The sequence below is a fragment of the Lycorma delicatula genome, chromosome 3, assembly GCF_047948215.1.
Source record: "Lycorma delicatula isolate Av1 chromosome 3, ASM4794821v1, whole genome shotgun sequence".
NCBI lineage: Eukaryota > Metazoa > Arthropoda > Insecta > Hemiptera > Fulgoridae > Lycorma > Lycorma delicatula.
Window position 1 is genome coordinate 129,062,294 of NC_134457.1, and position 21,583 is coordinate 129,083,876.

The window sequence follows — 21,583 nt, forward strand, 5'->3', positions numbered from 1 at the left end:
TTTAATTATTGGTCATAAGTTAAGATTTTTATATTTGTATGCGGTATATCGTTAAATATATGTGTTAAAGATATGTAACATAATAAAAAAAGCAAAAAGAAGAAACAGAATGTTACTAATTTTCATTTTATGGATGAGATTATATATGTGTGTTTGTATACATGTAAATTGTATTCGTTTATTGTATAGATTTTTAAATCAAGAAGTTCATTAGAACTTCGCCGGTAAGAGTCCGCAGAACTGGACGGCACGGTGAAGTCAACGAACTATGTTTACAGTTTTAAACATGACCTAATCTAAAAGTGAAGTGAAAATGGGGAAAAAATTAAGAAATAAGCACGAAAACAGTATATTTCAGTTCAATTAGATTTGAAATAGAGAATACTTTCAAAAGATATCTCGAATTCTGTTAAGACAACGTTTTTTTCTTCCATTTGATGAACGGCGGGACTCGAATATGTCACTTTTTCTCAAAAAGGTGGGTTCATAAATCGCGCCGCTAGGTAGCAGTATTTAATAGTACTAGGTAGCGTACAAAAACTTGATAATGCACTTGAAATAATAAAATTTAAAAGAACTAAAGCTTGTTTTAATAGTAAATGTTCTTATGTAAATGAACGTACCGAAGATGAAACAATTTTTTTAATTCACATCACTTTTAAAAAAAAAATAAAAGCATTAGTTTACAAGAGATTACAGTTGCCAATAAAACACAAAAATACGAACAGTAGGAAAATGTTGCAAATGTGGCAACAAAGATTTGTTACATAAAACAGAAAGAAATTCGATCGGTAAACTTTTTATTCTACAATTAAAACTTTTTGAACTAATTTGGTGGAGATATAAAAAACAGTTCATTTAATAATAATAATAAAAAAGTTTGTCCAAGGATATGAAAAAAATCAAGGGTTACACTTACAAAGTAATAATAAGTGCAATATTTACAGCACGGATCTTCGATTTGTGAAGGTCATTATACTAGTTTTATTAAAAAAGGAAAAACATGGTATGAAGTGAATGATATGACTATCAACAAAAAAAGAGATTGGCTGAGAAATTCTAAAAATATATATTTGCTTGTTCTGGAAAAGCAATACATTTTAATAATAAATCCATAAGAAAGCAATCAGTAATTCATAAAAAAATAAAAGAATAATTTAACAAAAACGCAATGATATCCAAAAAAATTACAATTAAATTGTAAACCGTAAGAGTCTCGCAGATATTTCTTCCGCTCAAAAAATAAAAATTTCTGTAACATAAATAAAACTGTTTTTAACAAAATGATACTGATATCAAAAAAAGTATGCCACTACATTTCTATTATCAAAATCTGTTATTAATTTAGAATTTTGTTTAAAAAAAAATAAATGTTAAATATATGTAATAGATAATAGATATATCTCGTTCAATAATACATTATAAACAATGTTTAAGCGTTCCATATAATAAGAAAAAAATATAAAAATTTGTTACAAAACTTTTACGGCCCGATTCCATTTATTAAACAACGAAATCGGGCCGGTAAATTTTTCTAAACATTTTTTATTATTGTATGGAAAGCTTAAAAATTGTTCGGAAGAAATGATGTCTGCGAGACTCTTACACTACAGTTAACTATTTAATTGTAATTGTTTTGGGTACATATTACAAAAAATATTCAAAATATTTATTTCTTGCATATTAATTTTCTGATATGATTAACGATTAAAAGAATGCTTAATATTAAATTATTATGAAAATAAAAAAATAATTAGTTGTTTGTAAAATTCATTAACAACATTAAATGTATTATGATAGGGTGTAATTTACATATGTAAGTGTCTCGCGTACTAATTATTTTTATAAAGTGTAGTGGTAAACAACTATTGATTTGTCGTACTCCGTCAACAGTATCTCAACTAACTTCCAGATGACTGTAGTATTTTATTTATAAAGTTAGAGCATTAAACGCTCTTTCAATTTTAGTTTAAGTTTTATTCATATTTCCTGCAGCTTTCCGAGAAAAGATTGTTTTTAAAGGTATACATATTTTTAAAATGTATTTTTTTAAATGTATTTTTTATTTATTCTGTCAATACAAAAATAAATATGATGTTATAAACATTTTAAACTAGTGAGAACTAGTTAGACTTAACAATTTAACATCAGTTACTTTGCAAAAGACATGCATTACTATTGAAGGAGCTTTTACATTTTTTATTAAAATTTAATTCCTCGTAAAATCCCGCGCCCTTTGCCTCTATTTCCTCTCAAAGATGTCTTTATACATCCTGCACCCTTTGTAGGTTAAATTAATATTAATCCGAACTGGTTGAGAAAGCGCACATGTCTCTGGGGTATTTGTATCCTGTCTAGGATAATTCGCAGTTCTGTGGCTCTCGGCACACTTAACACAGCGATAAGGCTGAATCTAGCTGTTTCGTGTGTCCATACTTCTGGCATTTAATACACTGGTCTAAACCGAGAGGTTTCCTTGGTATTTCGAATCTAACACCACATTTGGCAATGTATTTTGGATTACATATCTCTTTGTCATTTTCATTCGGTTCCAAATTGACAAAGAACATTGAAAACGGTTCTTTCGTCATCATGTGGCGTGTATTAATTATACTTCTTACCTTGTATCCATTTATGCCTCAGCACTACTAGGAACGTCCTTCCGTCATTTTTCGTGAATGCGTTCCCAACTAATCCTTGCGTACGCACAAAATGAATGATCTTGCTAGCATCAACGTCCTTCGTGACAGCTCGTTGTTGTTGAGTATTAATTTCCCTTAAGTAGTTTTCAATCTTGGTCACGATCGTTTCAAGCAGTCGAAAAGCCTCATTACATAAGTTATGCTGTGTAGCACAATTGGCACGAGCTTAACACAGTTCTCCTTGCTATTTTCATCGATGTCATCCTCAATCGGGAGGTTTTCATATTTCTTAGACAAAGGCAAATCATTTGCAACATCTTTTGAGCATCTTGACTTGAGTATGCAGCTCTGGTATTGTTTTTCTAGATATGGAGGCAGTCTGAGAATTTGTAACCTCAGCATCGGTTTCCCTTTCAGATATGTCATCCATGTTGAACATTAAACTATCCTGATTAGTTATCGTCCACGTTTTATGTTAGAAAAGAAATTAGCATCACTGGAAATCTCGTTTGCATCGTCATGAAACAGTTGATAACTGATCCATGATCCCACCCACAAACGTAGGCTGAAGTTTAACCCTCATAATCGTTTAAAAGACTGACTAAAATAAAATCTTATTATTAGCTAAAATATAATTATCTAAAACAATACCCTTTTTAAGTCCTCTTTTATCTTCTTAAGATACATTCACTGTTTACATTCTCACAAAAGTCACGGAATACTATACAATTATATTATACTAAGCTTTTATGCAAATAAATTAAATCGTACAAGAGCATATAGTTTCCAAGTTCCCGAACTAAAAGCTTAACAAAAAGGACATTGTTATATGAATAAAAACAACATGGAAAACTGCAAAGGAAACCCTATGGCTTCCTTTGAAACAGTTCAAACTACTCTTTTATTACGATTATTCTGTGCAATCACAACTTGTCTTATGGATTATTTTATTTAAACTGACCTTTTTATAAAGTTTTTTCCTTCTGAAACGTCTTTCTTTCATTCAGATTGATGAAATAAACATAACTCTAACAAATTTTATATTATTGAGATTAATATTAATTTATTTTAAATTGCCTACTTTAATTTGCATAATAAATATTTTTAAATAGTTTGTATATCTTATTATTTTATTTATGATATAAATGAAAAAAATAATAAAAAAATCAATATGAAATATGAATAATGTATTAATTATACATCACTAACAACGAAATAAATCTCCTAATATTTTTAAATCTAGAGAAAAATAATTAATTTTGAAATTCCAATATCACATCTCATTCAATTCTAATTTATATAGATATTTTAAGAAGTTCACTGCAACATTAAACAACTTTATCATTGTAAATGGATAGATACTAACATTGTAATTTTAATATTATAATTTACGATTGAATAAAAAAAGAATGTTTAGAGGGAAAATTTTCCATTTTTTAAAATAATTATAATGGTATTGGATATTGTAATTATGGGAAAATCAAATACAGATAATAAATTAATAAACTAGTGAAATAAACAAATTTTAATATAACCAATATTAAATTAACATACTAATCAAATAAAATGTTTTTTAATGAGTATAAAACCTGGATTTAAGTCTTACTGTTACGAATTGAGAGAGGGAGAGAGATAAATAAGGAGTAAAGAAGAATTTTATATTAATTATCAATACTATGATTATTAATATAATACAAATAATGTCTTTTTTTTATTTGATTAATCAATAAGTAAATACAGAAAGAAAGATTTTGATAGAAAAAAGAGAAGAATATGAGAGATATAGGATAATGGAAGGGACGGAAGGAGTGAGGAAGAAAATAAAACAGTATAATATAAAATAGATGAAATACTGAGAAATAAGATTCAATAGAAATTAAATAAATAATAAGATAATAAAACAGAAAAAATGTCTATCAGTAGAAGCCGAAAGAAAAACCAAACAGAAATTATTAATCTAAAATGTTGATAAGAATGTTAATTCCTGCTTATTTTATTCAATGAAATTAATTTATAATTAAACTATGATTTTTCAGTACGAGTCTAATATCAATTATTTTAAAAGCCAACGAAATTTTAAAGATCGTATACAGCAATTGATTGCAGGACAAACATTGACACTTAATGATTATTCTGCGAAGAGAAAAGTTTTAGCGAAAGAACTGTATATAAAATTATTTTAAACAAGAAATTTATTAGGTTCTTTATCTAAGGTAAAATTTTCGAAAGAAATGATTTGAGGAGCAAATGTTCACGATTATATTCTATAATATATATTCAATAAAATTTCTATAATTAGATTTACATATGCAAGTTAGTATTATATTCGCATATTTTATTGAAGAAATTACTGGAGAAACGTTCGGAACATTGATTCCAAAGGCAGAGGACCAAGAGCTACGGAATGAATAAACCCGGGTCACCAGCTCTCAGGTATGAGAGGAGGTATCACTGATGATGAGGATGATGATATATACGAGTAATACGGTATAGGGAAGCATTTTGTTGGTTTTATGGAAAACATTGTTAATTTAAATTAAAAAAAATGATAAAACACCTTATGAAACGGGACAATTTATTTTGACACAGTGTTCTGTTTAAGAATTACAAATGTTACATTGCCTTTAAAAATATTATCAATATCTAGCGCGCACCCATGGTGTGTGTGTGTGTGTGTGTGTGTGTGTGTGTGTGTGTGTGTGCAAACTTATTAGAAAATTAAGATAAACAAATCATGTAAGGTAGACTATATAAAAATCTGTTTTCTTTTCAGGTTGTATGATTTATGCTGCCGGGGTTGGCCATTTTGGATTGTTATCAATTGTAACCTTATCAGCAATAGCAGTTGAAAGGTTTATGGTAATAACCGCTAAACCATTATCTGGGCAATGGAAAATAACAGAACGAGGTGCCAGGCAGGTATGTAATAAAATATTATTTCTTTATACATTAAAACGATGATAAACTTACATGAATAAATTGTACAATTGTTGAATGTAAATTTATACGGGAATTTTTAGACCGAAACTAATTTAGATAATTTGCAATAAAGATTTAAATAAACTACTTTACACCTTTATTAAAAAATTATCTATCTCACAACTTCCACAAAACTTATTTCCTTTTCAAAGATAATTTGAAAACAAATAATGACTACTCTTCGTGTAACAAAATACAAGATCCGAGTTTTGAATACCGTGTTCTCGTTAGTTCAATGAAATAAGAAATTGATAAAAAACGATTTTTAGCTTGTTTCTTCGCAAAAATTATTCATGTAAAATGCCCTTTATAAAATAATTATTTGAGTTCTGATTTAATTTCGTTCCTATTAAAGAAAAACAAATTGATCTTTACATGCTTTTGTTTAGCTCACATTCGTTCCATGATTAATGGTTTCCGGTTCCACGGAGTAGTATACATGCGCAGTAGGTACACACTTGCATATGTTTCTGTATATTTTAATATATTAACAGTATTAGCTTTTTTTTTAGTTTTAATGAAATTACATTAAAAACATTATTGTAATTATATAATATATCAAATTTAAATGTAATTAATTAAATTATTTAATATGTAAAAAGTTTTAAATTAATAAATAAATAAAATTTTTAAAACATGTTTTTAATTAAACACGAAACACCAGCGGCAATCTCAGTTTTATGTCATCATAATGTATTTATGTTTATACAATACCTTTACATTTTACATTTATACAGTCACAAGACTAGTGCCAATCACAGTTTTGTTCAATAGAAATAAGTCAAAATTCAATGTTAGTTCAGAAAAAGAACAAAACACCAGAAGAGAGAGAGTTTCGATTGGCGGTTAGATGTCAGCGTTATTCGCAAATAATCTGTTCTATTACCTTATTTAATCTATCTGTCTCTTTCAATTTCAATTACGGAGAACCTTTCCCTAAATGTTTTTACTCCATTATTAGTATAAAGATGAATTACCTGCTAATTGTTATTAAATGAAAATAACGATTGTATTACATCGACACTTTCTGCGTTACCTTTTGGTAATAAAATGACGCAACAATCTTGAAAAATTACTAAAATATACATTACTATTTCATACGAAGGATAACATTTTATTTTCCATTTGCAAAATAAATGTTTAAGTTGAAATCGGACTAAACATTCTTTGTTAAGGAATTTAAAGTATAAAAAATGAAATTTATAATTTACATATAGAAAACAAGAATAAATTTAAAAAAGAGAACATTTAATAATTTAATTTAAAAAAGGGTAAATAAATACATTATCTCAGTAATATTTAATAATAAAATTATATGTATAAAATTCGCACCTTCTTAATTAACACTAAACGAAATTTATTTGTTTTTTTTCGCACACATTTACATATTTTATTGTTAATAATAATATAAAAAAAATAAAAATAAATGAATAACTTTTATGAAAATTTAAGTACTCTCTGTAGATAAAATCGTGTTGAGGGTTACCACCACAATAACATTTTATAAAGTAAAACAGAAATTCTGAGATACACCACCAGCAATTTAAAATTGTATTAACAATCTGTAAATATTGTAATCCTAAAATAGTAATGTTTTTAACAATTTCTTCAGTAATTAAACTGGAACAATAACTTTTCAATTTCATCGATTTGTAGAAACCATTCAAATAACACAGCACCGTATTCTGTAAAGTTTCTTGATTTTTTTTTACATTATTAGGTAACAAACTGTACAACTTCGAAATCATAAATGAATAAAAATGTTTATACAGTTCCAATTTTGGCAAAGGTAACACGTATTTATCATTCCTTCCTAATTTACTCTTGACATATGTGTGCATTACTCTATACATATTACACCTTTTATAAAAAAAATTTTACAACTCTAAACATACAAATAATAATAATGGTTTTATATTAAAATAATACATACCTCCCCCATTAAGTTATTCCATACATTAATCTCGATTCTAACAATTTAAAAAAAATTATTTATTCGTACTTTATCCTATTTCTTATTTTCTCTTAACTATATGTTCCTCCCGTGACAGATTCACACTTAAAATTATTCCAAGATACTTAACCGTATTTACTTGCGGTATAGTTTGACATGTTCAATTTATGTTTTTATTACAGTTTAAATTGTGATGTTTTATGCTGTATAATATTTCTGGAAGACAATTTAACTAAAAAATTATATAATTTGTCTTCATTACATTTAAACTCATTACATTCCCATAAGGTCTTCTTTAATACTTTTCCTTATTTTGTATGCACTTTCAGCTTCATAATTAATGTTGTGTCATCAGCAAATTTTGTCAATGTACCACTAAACCTTTCACTACATATATCATTTATGTATATAATAAGTAAAATAGTTCCAAGTACAGAACCTTGTGGGATATCATACTTAGCAGTATGTTGAAAACTCATTTCTTCTCCAAATTTAAGATGTAGATATCTTCCCCTCAAATACACCTCAAACCATTTGTTGCATTGACCTCTTATTCCAGCTTTCCATAGTTTGTCAAGCAAATTATTATGATCAACTACATGAGGTTTTTCAAATCCAAGAACACACCCCGCTACTTGCCAACTCCAAAATTTTCACAACTTAACGGTTTCCTTATTACGATAGCATTACAGTCTATACACACACGTACAAGATATAAATCTTGTATAACTATTCGTTATAAAATTAAAACTATGACTTTTCAATATAAGTTAATATTAATCAGTTATTGAATCAGCAATTATACTATTTATATTTATTTCACCGGCATATATTACATTCTCATTTTCAATCGCTTAAAAATAATTCTCTAATTCCTGTAGATAGATTTCTTTTGATACCGAATTAAATTTGTAAAAACCATTTATGTTGATATTAAAACTATTTTGCTCAATTTTAACTTGTATACCATCCCCACATTTAAAATTTATTTAAAATAATCATTACAATGTAGGCTTATCCCTATTTTAATTTATACTAGTCAATAACTAGAATTACAGTTAGAGAAACAGCTATAATTATCTATTTTATATTTAAATAATTCTTCAAAAATTCATATTTCAGTGAGTACTATTATTTGAGGAATTTTTCTTAGTAATAAGAGCTATTGTAGAAACAACGTAAAGTTCTTACACATACTTCTAATATTTTGAAAAACTAACATAAATCGTTTTCTACAATTTCATCTGATTACAAACAATCATAAACATAGAAATACCAATAACATTTTTGGTCAACTATACTAGAATATCTAAATCAGAAATATATTTACGTACCATGACTGACTGATCTTCTGTTTTCCTAACTAATATGTTTCCATTACGTATCCATAAGTATTTAAACAATTTTTTGCTTTCCATATTCTTACACGTAGTAAGAAGATTGCGTCTTTTCATAGGCTTTCGTTGATGTAGGTAGATATATCCGATAGAGACGTAGAGAGACGTGAGATTTTAACAAATCTCATTTTATTCTCCTCTTTCTCAACAGATTATCTTTATCGATTTTTCTTGTCTGGATTTTTCTTGTTAAATATTATGGGCAACGTATTTTCTCTTCGTTCTGGATGTCGATGACAGAAATCAATTTGCTGATCAGAAATTGCATGATCCAAGGCCTGGCCGACATCGACAATGTCTATTTAGGTTCCACAGGATAAATTATGTATTTTGATAAAATTTTTCTTAGAAATTTGTTGCAAATCTGAGATACTTTGTCGCAATACTTTGTTTTCATTTTTCAAAGTGTGTATTTCGAGGGAGAGGGCTTCTCTTTCTTCCAAATATATTGAATTGTTTCTCTTGTTGACTGTTTTTCCTTTATATATCTTCAATGACTATGGCAAGATTCAATTGAATTGCCTAATTGTTGCCCAGTGTTTTTAATATCCTCTCTCATATCGTTTATCAAATTGACATCTTTTAGCGATAAATCTTCTTTCGCTGGTCATAATTGTATACTTTTTTCGTTCATACATTCTTGACAATTCTACTTTTTCCACTTGTTTTCAAAAACTTTTATTTTTTCTAACTTCAAATTAATACATGCAGTGAAATTTATTGTTATAAACACTTCATGATATTTTCAATCCATTTCCACTTCTTAAAGATTTGTTACATATTTTACCCGACATTTTAGAATGGATTTGATTGTAATTCGAAATAAACTGATTTAATTCATGTGAGTTAACTATATACAACAGGACTTAACTATAAATACCGTTCGTTATCATATCAGATAAGGCTGACGGAGTAAAATCCAAACACAACCATTCATTTTGCTTACTGGTTACTGATAAATGGAAATACTCGTACAAATAAATAGAAAATATTTTTTCCGTTAACATTACCTTTTTGAAGAAAAAATTCAGAATTTTTCTGATGTTTATCTTCTTTACCATTATAATTAACATCTCTGTGAACAGTTCTATAAATATGTAATTTATGAAAAACAAATACTGACTTTTAATAAAGTTATTTAAAGCACTAAAAATATAGGTTTGAGTTGTGTTTTATTTATATATATATATATATATATATATATATATATATATATATATATATATATATGTATATCATAGTAATAATTAATAGCTATATGTTTTAGTCAAGAAATATTCTAGTTACATATGAATGTATATTCTTAATCATAAAAACGTTTAGCTTGTCGTAGAAATTTATATAAAAAGGAATAAAAAAATAAATAAAACTTTATCCAGTAACTTAATTTAGAAGGTTTAATCTTCATCGTGGAATCGGAATAGATTCTACAAATTGTATAAAAAAGAAATAGATTGCAAAATGTTATTTAAATTCCTTGAAAAAAAGTAAAATAATAGTAAGACTTTTTTTATTCATAGGCCACATGAAGTAGAGAGCAATCGTACGTAAAGTTCTATTGTATTTTATTTCTACTTTATTATATGCACTATTGTTTATATTATATATTTATGCGGTACTTTAACAATAGAAAACTTACGCACACACATACAAATGCCTACACCCATATCAATACATTTCAACAAACGCACATTGCGTATGGGTGTTGGTTACACATTATTAAAAATTAGTTTCAGATGTTTAGAGATAAACCCGAAAAAATACATACGATAAACGTATTATAGAACTTAAAGTCATCTCTTCATTTTATAAATGTAAATACTTCGCAATTTGTTCCTTGTTAATTAATTTACTATTAAAAAAAAAAAAATCGTTTACCGATAAAATTAAAATATTATTCCATTTTTCGAAGATTATAATGAACGTTTAGTGTATCTGTTTTACATTTTCACTTAATGAACAGAAAAAATTCGGTGATTGACAATAAATTTAATAGAATTTTCGTTTAACTCTTTTATCTATTGTTGAAAGAAAAGTGCAGCAGGAAATGAAAGACGCACCCATACGACAACTTGAGTGACTTATTCTGAAACCTAGTGAACTGTAAATAAATTTTAATTTAAACAATATTGATTTTTCATTGTTAATATTTAACTATAAAATATTAAAATATAACACACCTTACAAAGTGTATTTTTTTAAAAATAGCTTTAGGTACCCAGTAAAGCAATTTATGACATCGCAGCAGATAAGGAGATAAGGATTTGTTTGATTATAATAAAAAATGTATAATTTACAAGAAATAGCTATATCCCCTTATTTTTTTTAAACTAAAAATAAAATTTACATAGGAAATTACATAAAAATATATAGATTGAGTAAAATTTTTGATATAATTTATACAATAAAATAAAATTATAATAATAATTAAAATTGAAAATAACTGTTATTTTAATTCGTCATTAACGTAAATAGTCATTATTTCTAAATTACATTTGCATAAGTAAAAAATACTATAAAAATTTTACGTCTTTCTAATAATAAATTAAAATAAAATATTTACTTCACCGCACTTCGAATAGAAATTCTAAAAATTCACTGCTTCTACAAAAAATCAAGAAAAATTATCTTCTACATATTTATCTAAAAAATTTAATTAATTAATTATTAAAAAAAATTATGTTATACTATTTTACAATTATTATTTTTTACATGATTCAATAAAAAAAATTTAACATGATTCTTAATAGGAAACACATATGCTTCCATAAATATAACATCTGTCATTCTACCAATTCTTTAATTAATATTATTTTTTCTGCCCAGTGACTTTCAAGAATCTGAATATCTGTATAAATTGTTCTGACGGTCTTTTTCTATTATGTGGCTTAAAAGTTTTGTGATTTCAGCATCATTTAGGTGAAAGTTATGTAAATTATGGAAAATTATACTTTAAACAAAGATAAAATTATAAGATAAACATAATATTATGATCATTTCAATTCCAATATTTTTCATTTGAAAAAAATTAGCTAATCCCATACATTATTAATGTAAATTAACGTCAAAAAGTTCTGACGCTTAACTAAAAGCGAAATAAATGTACAAATAGAAATAGGAAGTGAGGAAACTAACAGATCACAATCCTTTTTTTTTATCGACTGCCGAGTGATGAAGTTCAAAGATAAAGTATACTAATAGATTCGTTATCTTTATAAATGAATTTTTCTAATGTTATCTTCAATAATAAATTTTATTTTTGTTTAAACTTTAATTTTCTTTACTTGAAGTACGCGTAAATGATGATGGATATTCCAAAAATGTAAAAATTTTAGTGTCGTATGTACAATAAAAAGGCCAAATGAAACTACGTCTATAGAATAAAAACTGTCTATAAAATGATTACAGCATCAAATAAATGGATTACAGCCATTTGTAAATTGTTGTTTCTGTTAAAATATTCGATTCACTTGGTGGGATGGTTCAACAAATTGGTGGGATGATCTTTGTAATTAACTGATAATTTCTTAAAAATGTCAATGAGGCGTAATAAGATTTTTTTCTTACAACCCAAAATATTGTGTGGAATTATAGAAAAAAATTACTTATGAATATGTTAAAAATTTTAATTTACTAAATATCGATGTAAAAGATAAAATATTTATGGATAGAACTAATGACCTGAAAGCCCATTTTTGTATCTTGAAAAATCGATCTGAATTTTTAAGGGACTCATGATGAAACATATGAATTATAGAATTTATTCTCATGTTTGAGTTTTATTGAAAAAAAGTACATAAAAAATAAATTCTCATATATCTCTACGAAAAAGGTTGAAAACTATTTTGTTTAAACCATTTTCAACGTTGCTATGCCCCATTTAATAAAATATACGCAATTTAAAAAAATTGAGCTCGATAGTTTGGATTTCAAAAATTGTTCAGTGGAATTATTTCTAATGACTTTTAATACAAACCTTTTTAATTATCTAAATTTTGATATCAAAATTGTGATGAAGACCAAATTATTTAACAGAATTAACTCTGTATCACGCAAGTGAGCACTTCAAATTTCGTATTTAAGTCGTTCCTGAAATGAAAAAAGAAGTCAAAGTGGATGTCTCTCTCTCTCACTCGCTCACTCTCTCTCTCTCTCTCTATTTCTCTCTCTCTCTCTCTCTCTCTCTCTCTCTCTCTCTCTCTCTCTCTCTCTCTCTCTCTCTCTCTCTCTCTCTCTCTCCTCTCTCTCTCTCTCTCTCTCTCTCTCTCTCTCTGTCTGTGTGTGTGTGTGTGTCTGTGTGTGTGTGTGTGTGTGTGTGTGTGTGTGTGTGTGTGTGTGTGTGTGTGTGTGTGCGTGTGTGTATGTGTGTGTGGGCGCTAACATACGTTCATACATAATTATCTATTCAAGTTCTTAGAACTTTCACTGTAAGGTGATTTCAAAATGTCGATAGATATAAAGGGTCATTTATGGATAGCAATACTATCCTTCAGTTATTTACTATAACAGGGAAAGTAAAAGAAGAAAGCTGAGGCATTCCCTATTAAATAGTATGTAGCATTTGGTATTACGACTGATAAAACTTATTCAATCACGGTTTTTCTGAATACAGTTTTTAAAATATAAATAAAATAAATTAAAGAAAAGGTCAATTTTGATATAAGAAACAAAGTGATTAGCTTAGTGAATATTAGATTAATATAAAGTTAATGTTATATTACTTTATATTAAAGTTATATTAAACTCTGTATATATTTTTTTTTATATATAAAGTAAAATAAATTTGAACAAAGAATTGCTATTAAATCGATATATGAAAATCGATGTGAGTAGTAACTCACATTTTCATATATCGATTTAATAGCAATTCTTTGTTCAAATTTATTTTACTTTATACATAAAAAAAATATATACAGAGTTTAATATAACTTTAATATAAAGTAATATAACATTAACTTTATATTAACTTTTATATATGTAAGTAGTTTTTGCTATTTTACTTTTTAGTTTTAAATTAAAATAGTTTTTTATTATTTCAAATAAATGATGTTTTTCATATATTTACAAATACTAGTTATTAGATAGCAGAACTGGAAAAAAACTTTTTTTTTCTGATTGGGAAAAATGATGTTTAAAGTTTGCTGTGTTATATTCTTCAAATCTGGGTCATAACTCCAGGGTCACTTGGGGAGTAAAGTTGAGACCTTCATATTTAACTTTTTCAGTTAATAGCTGACAATCACAGGAGTCACAGGAGCACAAACAAATACACTAAACTCCTATTATAGCCGGTAAAAACATATTTCATCATGAAATTATTTAGTTGACGTTTTTACTTTTAATTTAATTATTGACTTTACGGTTGAATTTATAAAACTGTAAGTAAGCCTTTTAATAAATTTCAAGTCACAGTATGAAGTACACATTATATATCTTTCATGGACTAGAAAGGTATTAATATAAGAGAAAAGACTGATAGGATTTTCAATAAATTTGTTGACCTCTTCAAAAATCGGAAAAATTAATAACTGCATTTATAATTCAATATTTAACTTTTTTGTTGACTTAAATATTTACCAGGCCACTTTTTATTACATTTAATATTCTCAGTAAAAATAATTTATTTTTAATCACATATATTTTTAATTTAAAATGTTCGAATAAAAGAGTAATTATCAATGTGTAATACTAATTATTTTAAAATATTGGAAATCAGGAAAAGTAATATCTGTATTCAAACCAAATGTATAACTTATTTATTGACGTAAATATTCCATGTATTCCACTTTTAATACATTTAATATGCTGAATAAAATATTATTTTATTTTAATCACACACATACGCGCACGCGCGTACATAGGCTATGTTTTTTGTTATAATTTTTTTTTGGGGTATTTATGTATATGAATATGATAATTTTTTTTTTGAGTGATTATTTTTTTTTAATTCTTTTTCTATAAGTTTATTTTTTTTTCTTTTTGATTGTATTTCTTGTTTTTTATGTCTTTTGTATTTTTAATTTTATATTCTGTGCGTGTGTGATATTATATATATATATATATATATATATATATATATAAAACATCAAATAAATCATTCTTAGTTACAATTATTACAAAATAATACTGGTCAGAATATTTAATAATCTAAGAACTTCGTTAATTTTGTATAATCGTAGAAAGTATTATTCGTCTTATTTCTCGTGTCCCTAAAACAGTCCATTTCGGATTAAGAGGCATTCCAAATAGAAATATTAGTCTAAAAAAAACTCTTTTTAGGTTCCTATGTAAAACTCTGAAAATATTTTTATTTTTAATTTTTTTAATCCCTAAAAAAAATATATGATTTGTAATTCGTTTTATCAAATATCACGTTCAACAAATAAAATAAATTGAAAGTAACAAGCCTTATTACTTGATTGTAAGTCAGATAGTTCCAAAAATAACATATTTTTACAAATCGAACAAATTAAATCGAATCCAAAATACAAATTTGATATTTCAAAGTTCATGAGAATGAGGAGGTAACAGAATTAACTAGATTATGAATGTATATTTCCGAATTTTTCTAGTAACACGCAATTGTTTTAGTCACGCTAAGTAACAGAAAGCTTAAAAAACAGTGCCTATTTTTTTCACTCTATGGTCGTAAAAAATTATTAAAAATGTTTAGTTTAAGGCAAAATTAAATAATCTAGAAGTAATGCAATCTGAACGATTTTTATTTTATAAAGACTCAAATTGGAATAATCATATTTTCTATAGTGAATGTAGACCCAGAGAGTCGGTTTATTTCTGAGAAATTTGAATTGGTACTTCGCTGTCTTGTTTACAGATTTTTTGTCGAATTAAAATCTTATGGTTTTGTTAAAGAAAATTCTGGATTTACAACTATTCTAATTACGCTATTATTATTATTATTATTTTATTATTATTATTATTATTATTACTATTTTTTTTTTTAACTGAATTTTTACGGGCATCGACTGCTAAGGTTAGCCCTCGTCACATTCTTTAAAAGAAATTACTATCACCATCTGGATGGTCATATGTAAGGGTGTAAAGGGCCCTTACAATTTATTTAAAAACACAAACTTCACAATAAACATAAGGACATAAAAGACAAGGACAATCACAAACACTTACGGGGTGTAAAGGGCCCCAATATTAAAATTTGAGATAAGGTTCTCAAAAGACCATGAAATTAAAATTTCAACTTATCAATACCATTTCTTTCTTTATATATATATAAAACTACCGCTTAGAGATTCTTTTATCACAGCTTTAAACTTTCATTTTATAGACTTTTAAGAAGTCCACTGGCGTGTAAAAATGCATCTATGCATTTTCATTATCCAGATCTTTCTTCATTTCCATTATCCAGATCAGCACAAATATTATTTCTAAGACGGAACCTCTTTCTGAGGTCCTCATATATGGTACACTCTTCTATTAGATGCTTGATTGTCAGTGTTTTATTACAAACACCGCACATTGGTCTCACTTCGCCGGTTAACAAATATAAATTTGTTAATCGCGTGTGACCGATTCTAAGTCTGGTCACCGCTACTTGTTCAATGCGAGTCAACTTAAAGTCGCTTTTCCATTTATAAGGAGAAGTTTTTATTGAGTTTAATTTTGTATTTAAACTCCTCCATTCAGCATTCCACTTGTTTTTTACTATGTTTGTTAGACGGTTTTTAACATCTGCCACTCTTACAGGAAATGCATCCAAATCTTCGCAGACTGTTGCCTTTCAGGAAGCTTCGTCTGCGATTTCATTACCTGTAATACCAGCATGCCCCGGAGTCCATACAAATACGCATAGCTGTCCTCGTTGGTTTAGAACGTATAAAATGGACAGGATGTTTGCAATTAGGACCATCCTTAATGTTCTTGTTCCGAATTGCGACAAGTGCACTTAAAGAATCGGATATATTAACACTCTTTCTTCGCAATAGTGTTCAGTGTAGCGAAGAGCTTGCTGAATTGCAGTGAGTTCTGCCGTGTAGCCACTGGCCACATCTGGCAGTTTCCAAAAGTGGGCTTCTTCATTTACATATATTGAGCATCCAACACCATGTTCGGTTTTAGAACCGTCAGTATAAATTCTAATATTTTCTTCGTAACTACTGACGGTTGCCAGAAATTCCTGTTGGATGATCACTGCTGGTTTCTTTTTTATTTCTCCTTGAGAGAGATCCAAATTTGTATTTACCGCTGGCAAGAGCCATGGCGGTATTTCTCTAGTAGAAATTGCCAATGTATCTGGAATGGCAATTTCATATTTACTTCTTAATTCGTGGTACCTATTTCCGGTTGGTCTGGAATAGGTAGCACGACGTTCGTATAATGCAGCCATAGGATGGTTGTTAAAAAGTTTATTATTTATATGGGCAGGATAAGCCCATATATTTGCTGCATATCTTAACAAGAGGATCTCTCTTCTATAATGTAGTCGCATTATTCCGGCTTCAGACATCAGACTAAACGCCGGACTTGTGCGGAAAGCGCCTGTTGCGTATCTTATTCCGCTATTATGAACTACGTCTAACTTTTTTAAATGCGACTTTCTAGCGGATGAATATATGATACATCCGTAGTCTAGTTTAGACTGAACCAATGCTTTATACAATCTCAATAATGTCTCTTTGTCTGAGCCCCAATTGAAGTTCGATAAACATTTTATAATGTTTAGGGCTCTTTTGCATCTATCACTCAATTCCTGTATATGTAATCCCCATGTAAGGGATTTATCCAATACTAATCCTAAATATCTTACATTGTCTTTATTGGATTATCATCAATTGTCAACGCAGGACTTTGATGAGGAATTAATTCTCTTCCTACAAAATTGTACACAGCACGTTTTTTCTGGTGAGAATTGGAATCCGTTATTCTTTGCAACTTCATTTAGAGCATTGATCGCTCGTTGCAATTTGTACCTCTCCATAGCAGTCTTGTTGCTGGCATACACAATTGCCAGATCATCAACATAGACGCTTTTGCTGATTTCTGCTGGAATGGCTAATATCAATTTATTGATGGCAATGGTAAACAAGGTACCGCTCAACGGCGAACCTTGTGTTATGCCATTTTCCAAATTTCTTACACATGAATATTCGCTACTGACTTCGTACTTGGAAAGTACGGTCATTCATATAGTTGCTCAGTAAGACTAGCAGATTGCCACGAATGCCCCATTCATGTATCTGGAGCATTATACCATGACGCCAGGTCATATCGAAAGCCTTCTGAAGATCAAAGAAGACTCCGACACAATCTTTCCTTTTAATGAAGCTGTTATATATAACATCCTCTAAGCTGATCATTTGATCAGTGGTAGAATGGTATTGCCGAAAACCTGCTTGATACGGTGATATCAGGTTTTCTTTTTCCAAAACCCAGACGAGTCGATTATTAATCATTTTTTCAAATATTTTTCCCATAGCGCACGTCAAGGAAATAGGACCATAGCTATTGGGGTCGGTTAAATTTTTATTTATTTTTGGTATTGGAACAACATGAGCTTTTTTCCACTGCTGCGGGTACATTCCATCCCGCCATATTTTATTATAAAGTTCTAATAGTCTACGCTTTGCAGTGGTATTCAGCTGCCTGATCATCTTGTAGTGGATTTCATCCGGACCAGCTGCTGTGTTACATGATTTTTCCAACGCTTTGCGAATTCTTCCATTTTAAAAGGTACATTATATGAGTAATTATACTCAGTTCTGAAGTTTACTAGACCTTCAAGTTGTTCTTTTTTAGTACGAAAATCTTCTTCGTAGTTGGCCGTTCTGCTGGCCTTTTCGAAGTGATTGGATAACAGCTCTGCAATTTCATATGGAGTGTCTTTTATTTCATCTTCATCTTGAAGGCTAGTTATGGGAGCAAAATCATTACGCCCACAAATCGCCTTCACTTTCCTCCAAACATCTGATGCAGTAGTAGTTTTGTCAATGGATGACACGTATTGCTGCCAGGATCGTTTTTTCGAGTCTATCATAAGACGTTTTGCATACGCCCTGTATTTCTTAAAGGCAACAAGATTTTCTATACTAGGACGCTTCTTAAAGGCGTTATACGCCCTTTTCTTTCTTTTTATAGCTTCACTTATTTCATCGTTCCACCATGGAACGGGTTTCTTCGTAAATTTCCCAGATGTTTTGGGGATATATCTCGATGCCGACTCAATTATTGCATTTGTTATGGCGTCGACATCGTCTCCGATAACTCCAGTTGTTTCTGGGAGTATCGTTCTAGCTGTGAAGCTCGTCCAGTCTGCCTTTGCTATAACCATCTTTTAGGGATGGGATATATTGTTCTTGTAACATCAGTTACAATTTGCACCGGGAAATGATAGCTTCCATGCAGATCGTCTATGACATGGAATCTGTACCTCGGTGCTATCGATCCGCTTATAAGTGCAAGATCTATACAGGATGTCGATCCATCTCTGGCATTGAAAAATATTCCTGATCCGTTGTATAAAATAATAAGTTCTGAATTCATCAGGAACCCTTCCAGTTCTCTTCCACGGGGATCTACTCGATCCGATCCCCAAAGAGAATTATGAGCGTTAAAGTCTCCCACCAGTAAAACTGGTGGTGGAAGCTCGGAAACTTGGTGGTCTTGCTATGTCATCCTTATTCCAATCAAAATTCGGCAAGTATATGCTGCAAACAGTGATCTGAAGCGGACGCTTCATTCTAACGGCGACCGCTATAGGATCTTTACTATTGAAAAGTTTCATTTTATTGTCAATAATTCTTTCAATCATATTAGCCAAGGTTGGAGCAAGTTTATTGATGAGTTGACCTTCATCGACAGCAACTGGAGCAGGAACAGGAACGGCAGCCGCAGCCTGAGGATAAGTTGTTGTTGCTCTAGGCTTACGGGCGTTAACTATCTTCTTTGCATCGAAGTAGCTGACCTTTTGCAGGGTTTTTACTTCCTGCACAGCTACTTCATCTTTGTAGACAGGACAATTCCTTGATCTACAAGAATGTGCTCCTTTGCAGTTGATACATGTAGGAGGCTCTTTACACGGCTCTCCCTCATGCACCTCTTCACCGCACGCATATTTGCGGTCTTTCTCATCTAAGAGCGGTGTGGCCAAAGCGTTGGCACTTAAAGCACCTCATTGGCTGTGGGACAAATGCCCGCACATCCAAACGGTGAATCCCTGCTCTTATCTTTTCCGGCAAAGTAGGCCGGTTGAAAGTGAGGACATGAGAAGCTGAAGGTAAGACCTCACCGTTCCTTCTCATGTTCAATCGACGGCACTCTATTACTCCTTGTGCTGCCAGTTCCTCTACAATCTCTTGCTCCGAACAATTTAAAAGATCCCGACAGACCACAACACCCCTTGAGGTGTTGAGTGTGCCATGGGGATCAACGCGTACAGCCAGATCTCCTATTTTCTTCAGTCCTAGGATCTTCTGAGACTGTATATCATTTACATTCTCTACATGAAGTCCTGTGAAGGTTTTCCTTATTTCTTTAACAGGGCCTCCAGCACATTCGGTTATCTCCCGAGCGATGAGAAAAGGACTCACCTTCGAAAAATTTCCATCCTCCTTTGTAATGACCGAATATTTAGGTTTCGGTGCATTATTGCTCTTGAAAAAAGCTTTTTGTAAGCTTTTTTTAGCCTGAATCTCAATCCTTTTAGTTTCCGCACTCTTTCGGCGTTTCGCCTCAGGCGAAACGGCCGGTTCTAAACGAGGGTGTTTACGTGAACCCTCTGCCACGTTTAGTTGTTCAGTTTCCATGAACAAATAATCCCTTCTGTAGTAAGGCTAGCCGCCGGGGTACACCCCCACTCCAGGGCTACCAACCCTGGAGGTCCGTTCCGGTACTCCGGTGGAACCGGCATATGTCCTGGCAGAGAGCGGATGCGCAGTCTCTGCACTGACTCCAGGCCCTTACACACCGAAGCTTTCAGGGCTCCCATGCTCCGAACATGGGCACCTTAACTACATGCTTGCCATCGCGGGGGGCATGTGGACGACGAAAGGTCTCCGTTACCCCTGCAAATAACTTTGACCGTGGCCGCCACATCGCCAGCTCTAAAGGCGGTATTAATCCATTTCCATAATCGTTAAGAATTTCGTATCTGCAGGTGGCCGCAAAGTCCAGTCCTGTAATTCGGCCTATAGATGAGTATCGGCCGAAAAAAGCATATCCGAGAAACAACACTCGCAACCCCGTTTGCCAGCTATATGTAATGTACTTGAGTACAGCTGTTGCCGCCCTGGACATGGAACGTAGATGTTGTGTTCCGGACGTGGGGAATATCTACCTCAGGGCAGTGTTTATTATTATTATTATTATTACTGTTATTATTATCATTATTATTATTAATAATATTATTTCTATTATTATTATTAATAATAATAATAAACTAACGGTGCGATCTACTGGAAAATTTCTAATAGTATAGATATAGAGTTTATACACAGAGTTGATAGAGGTTACTAGATATCAAAACGTTACATCACTACACTTTGCTAATAGTATTTATTTTCTAATTTTCCATTTTTATGAACGGCATCAATTCTGTTTTGTTTTTGTACAAAGTTGCTAAATTTGTTATTAAGAACAAC

At 30.0% G+C, this 21,583-nt stretch overlaps 1 protein-coding gene across 1 annotated transcript in view; it reads left to right on the plus strand.

Moving 5' to 3' along the window:
• The window catches only part of LOC142321208 (rhodopsin, GQ-coupled-like), a 302,038-nt gene that overhangs the window by 144,977 nt on the left and 135,478 nt on the right, over nt 1-21,583 (plus strand). The window contains exon 4 of the mRNA XM_075359205.1: nt 5,416-5,561. Coding sequence (XP_075215320.1) covers nt 5,416-5,561 — 146 coding nt within the window. The remainder of the gene's footprint in view (nt 1-5,415; nt 5,562-21,583) is intronic.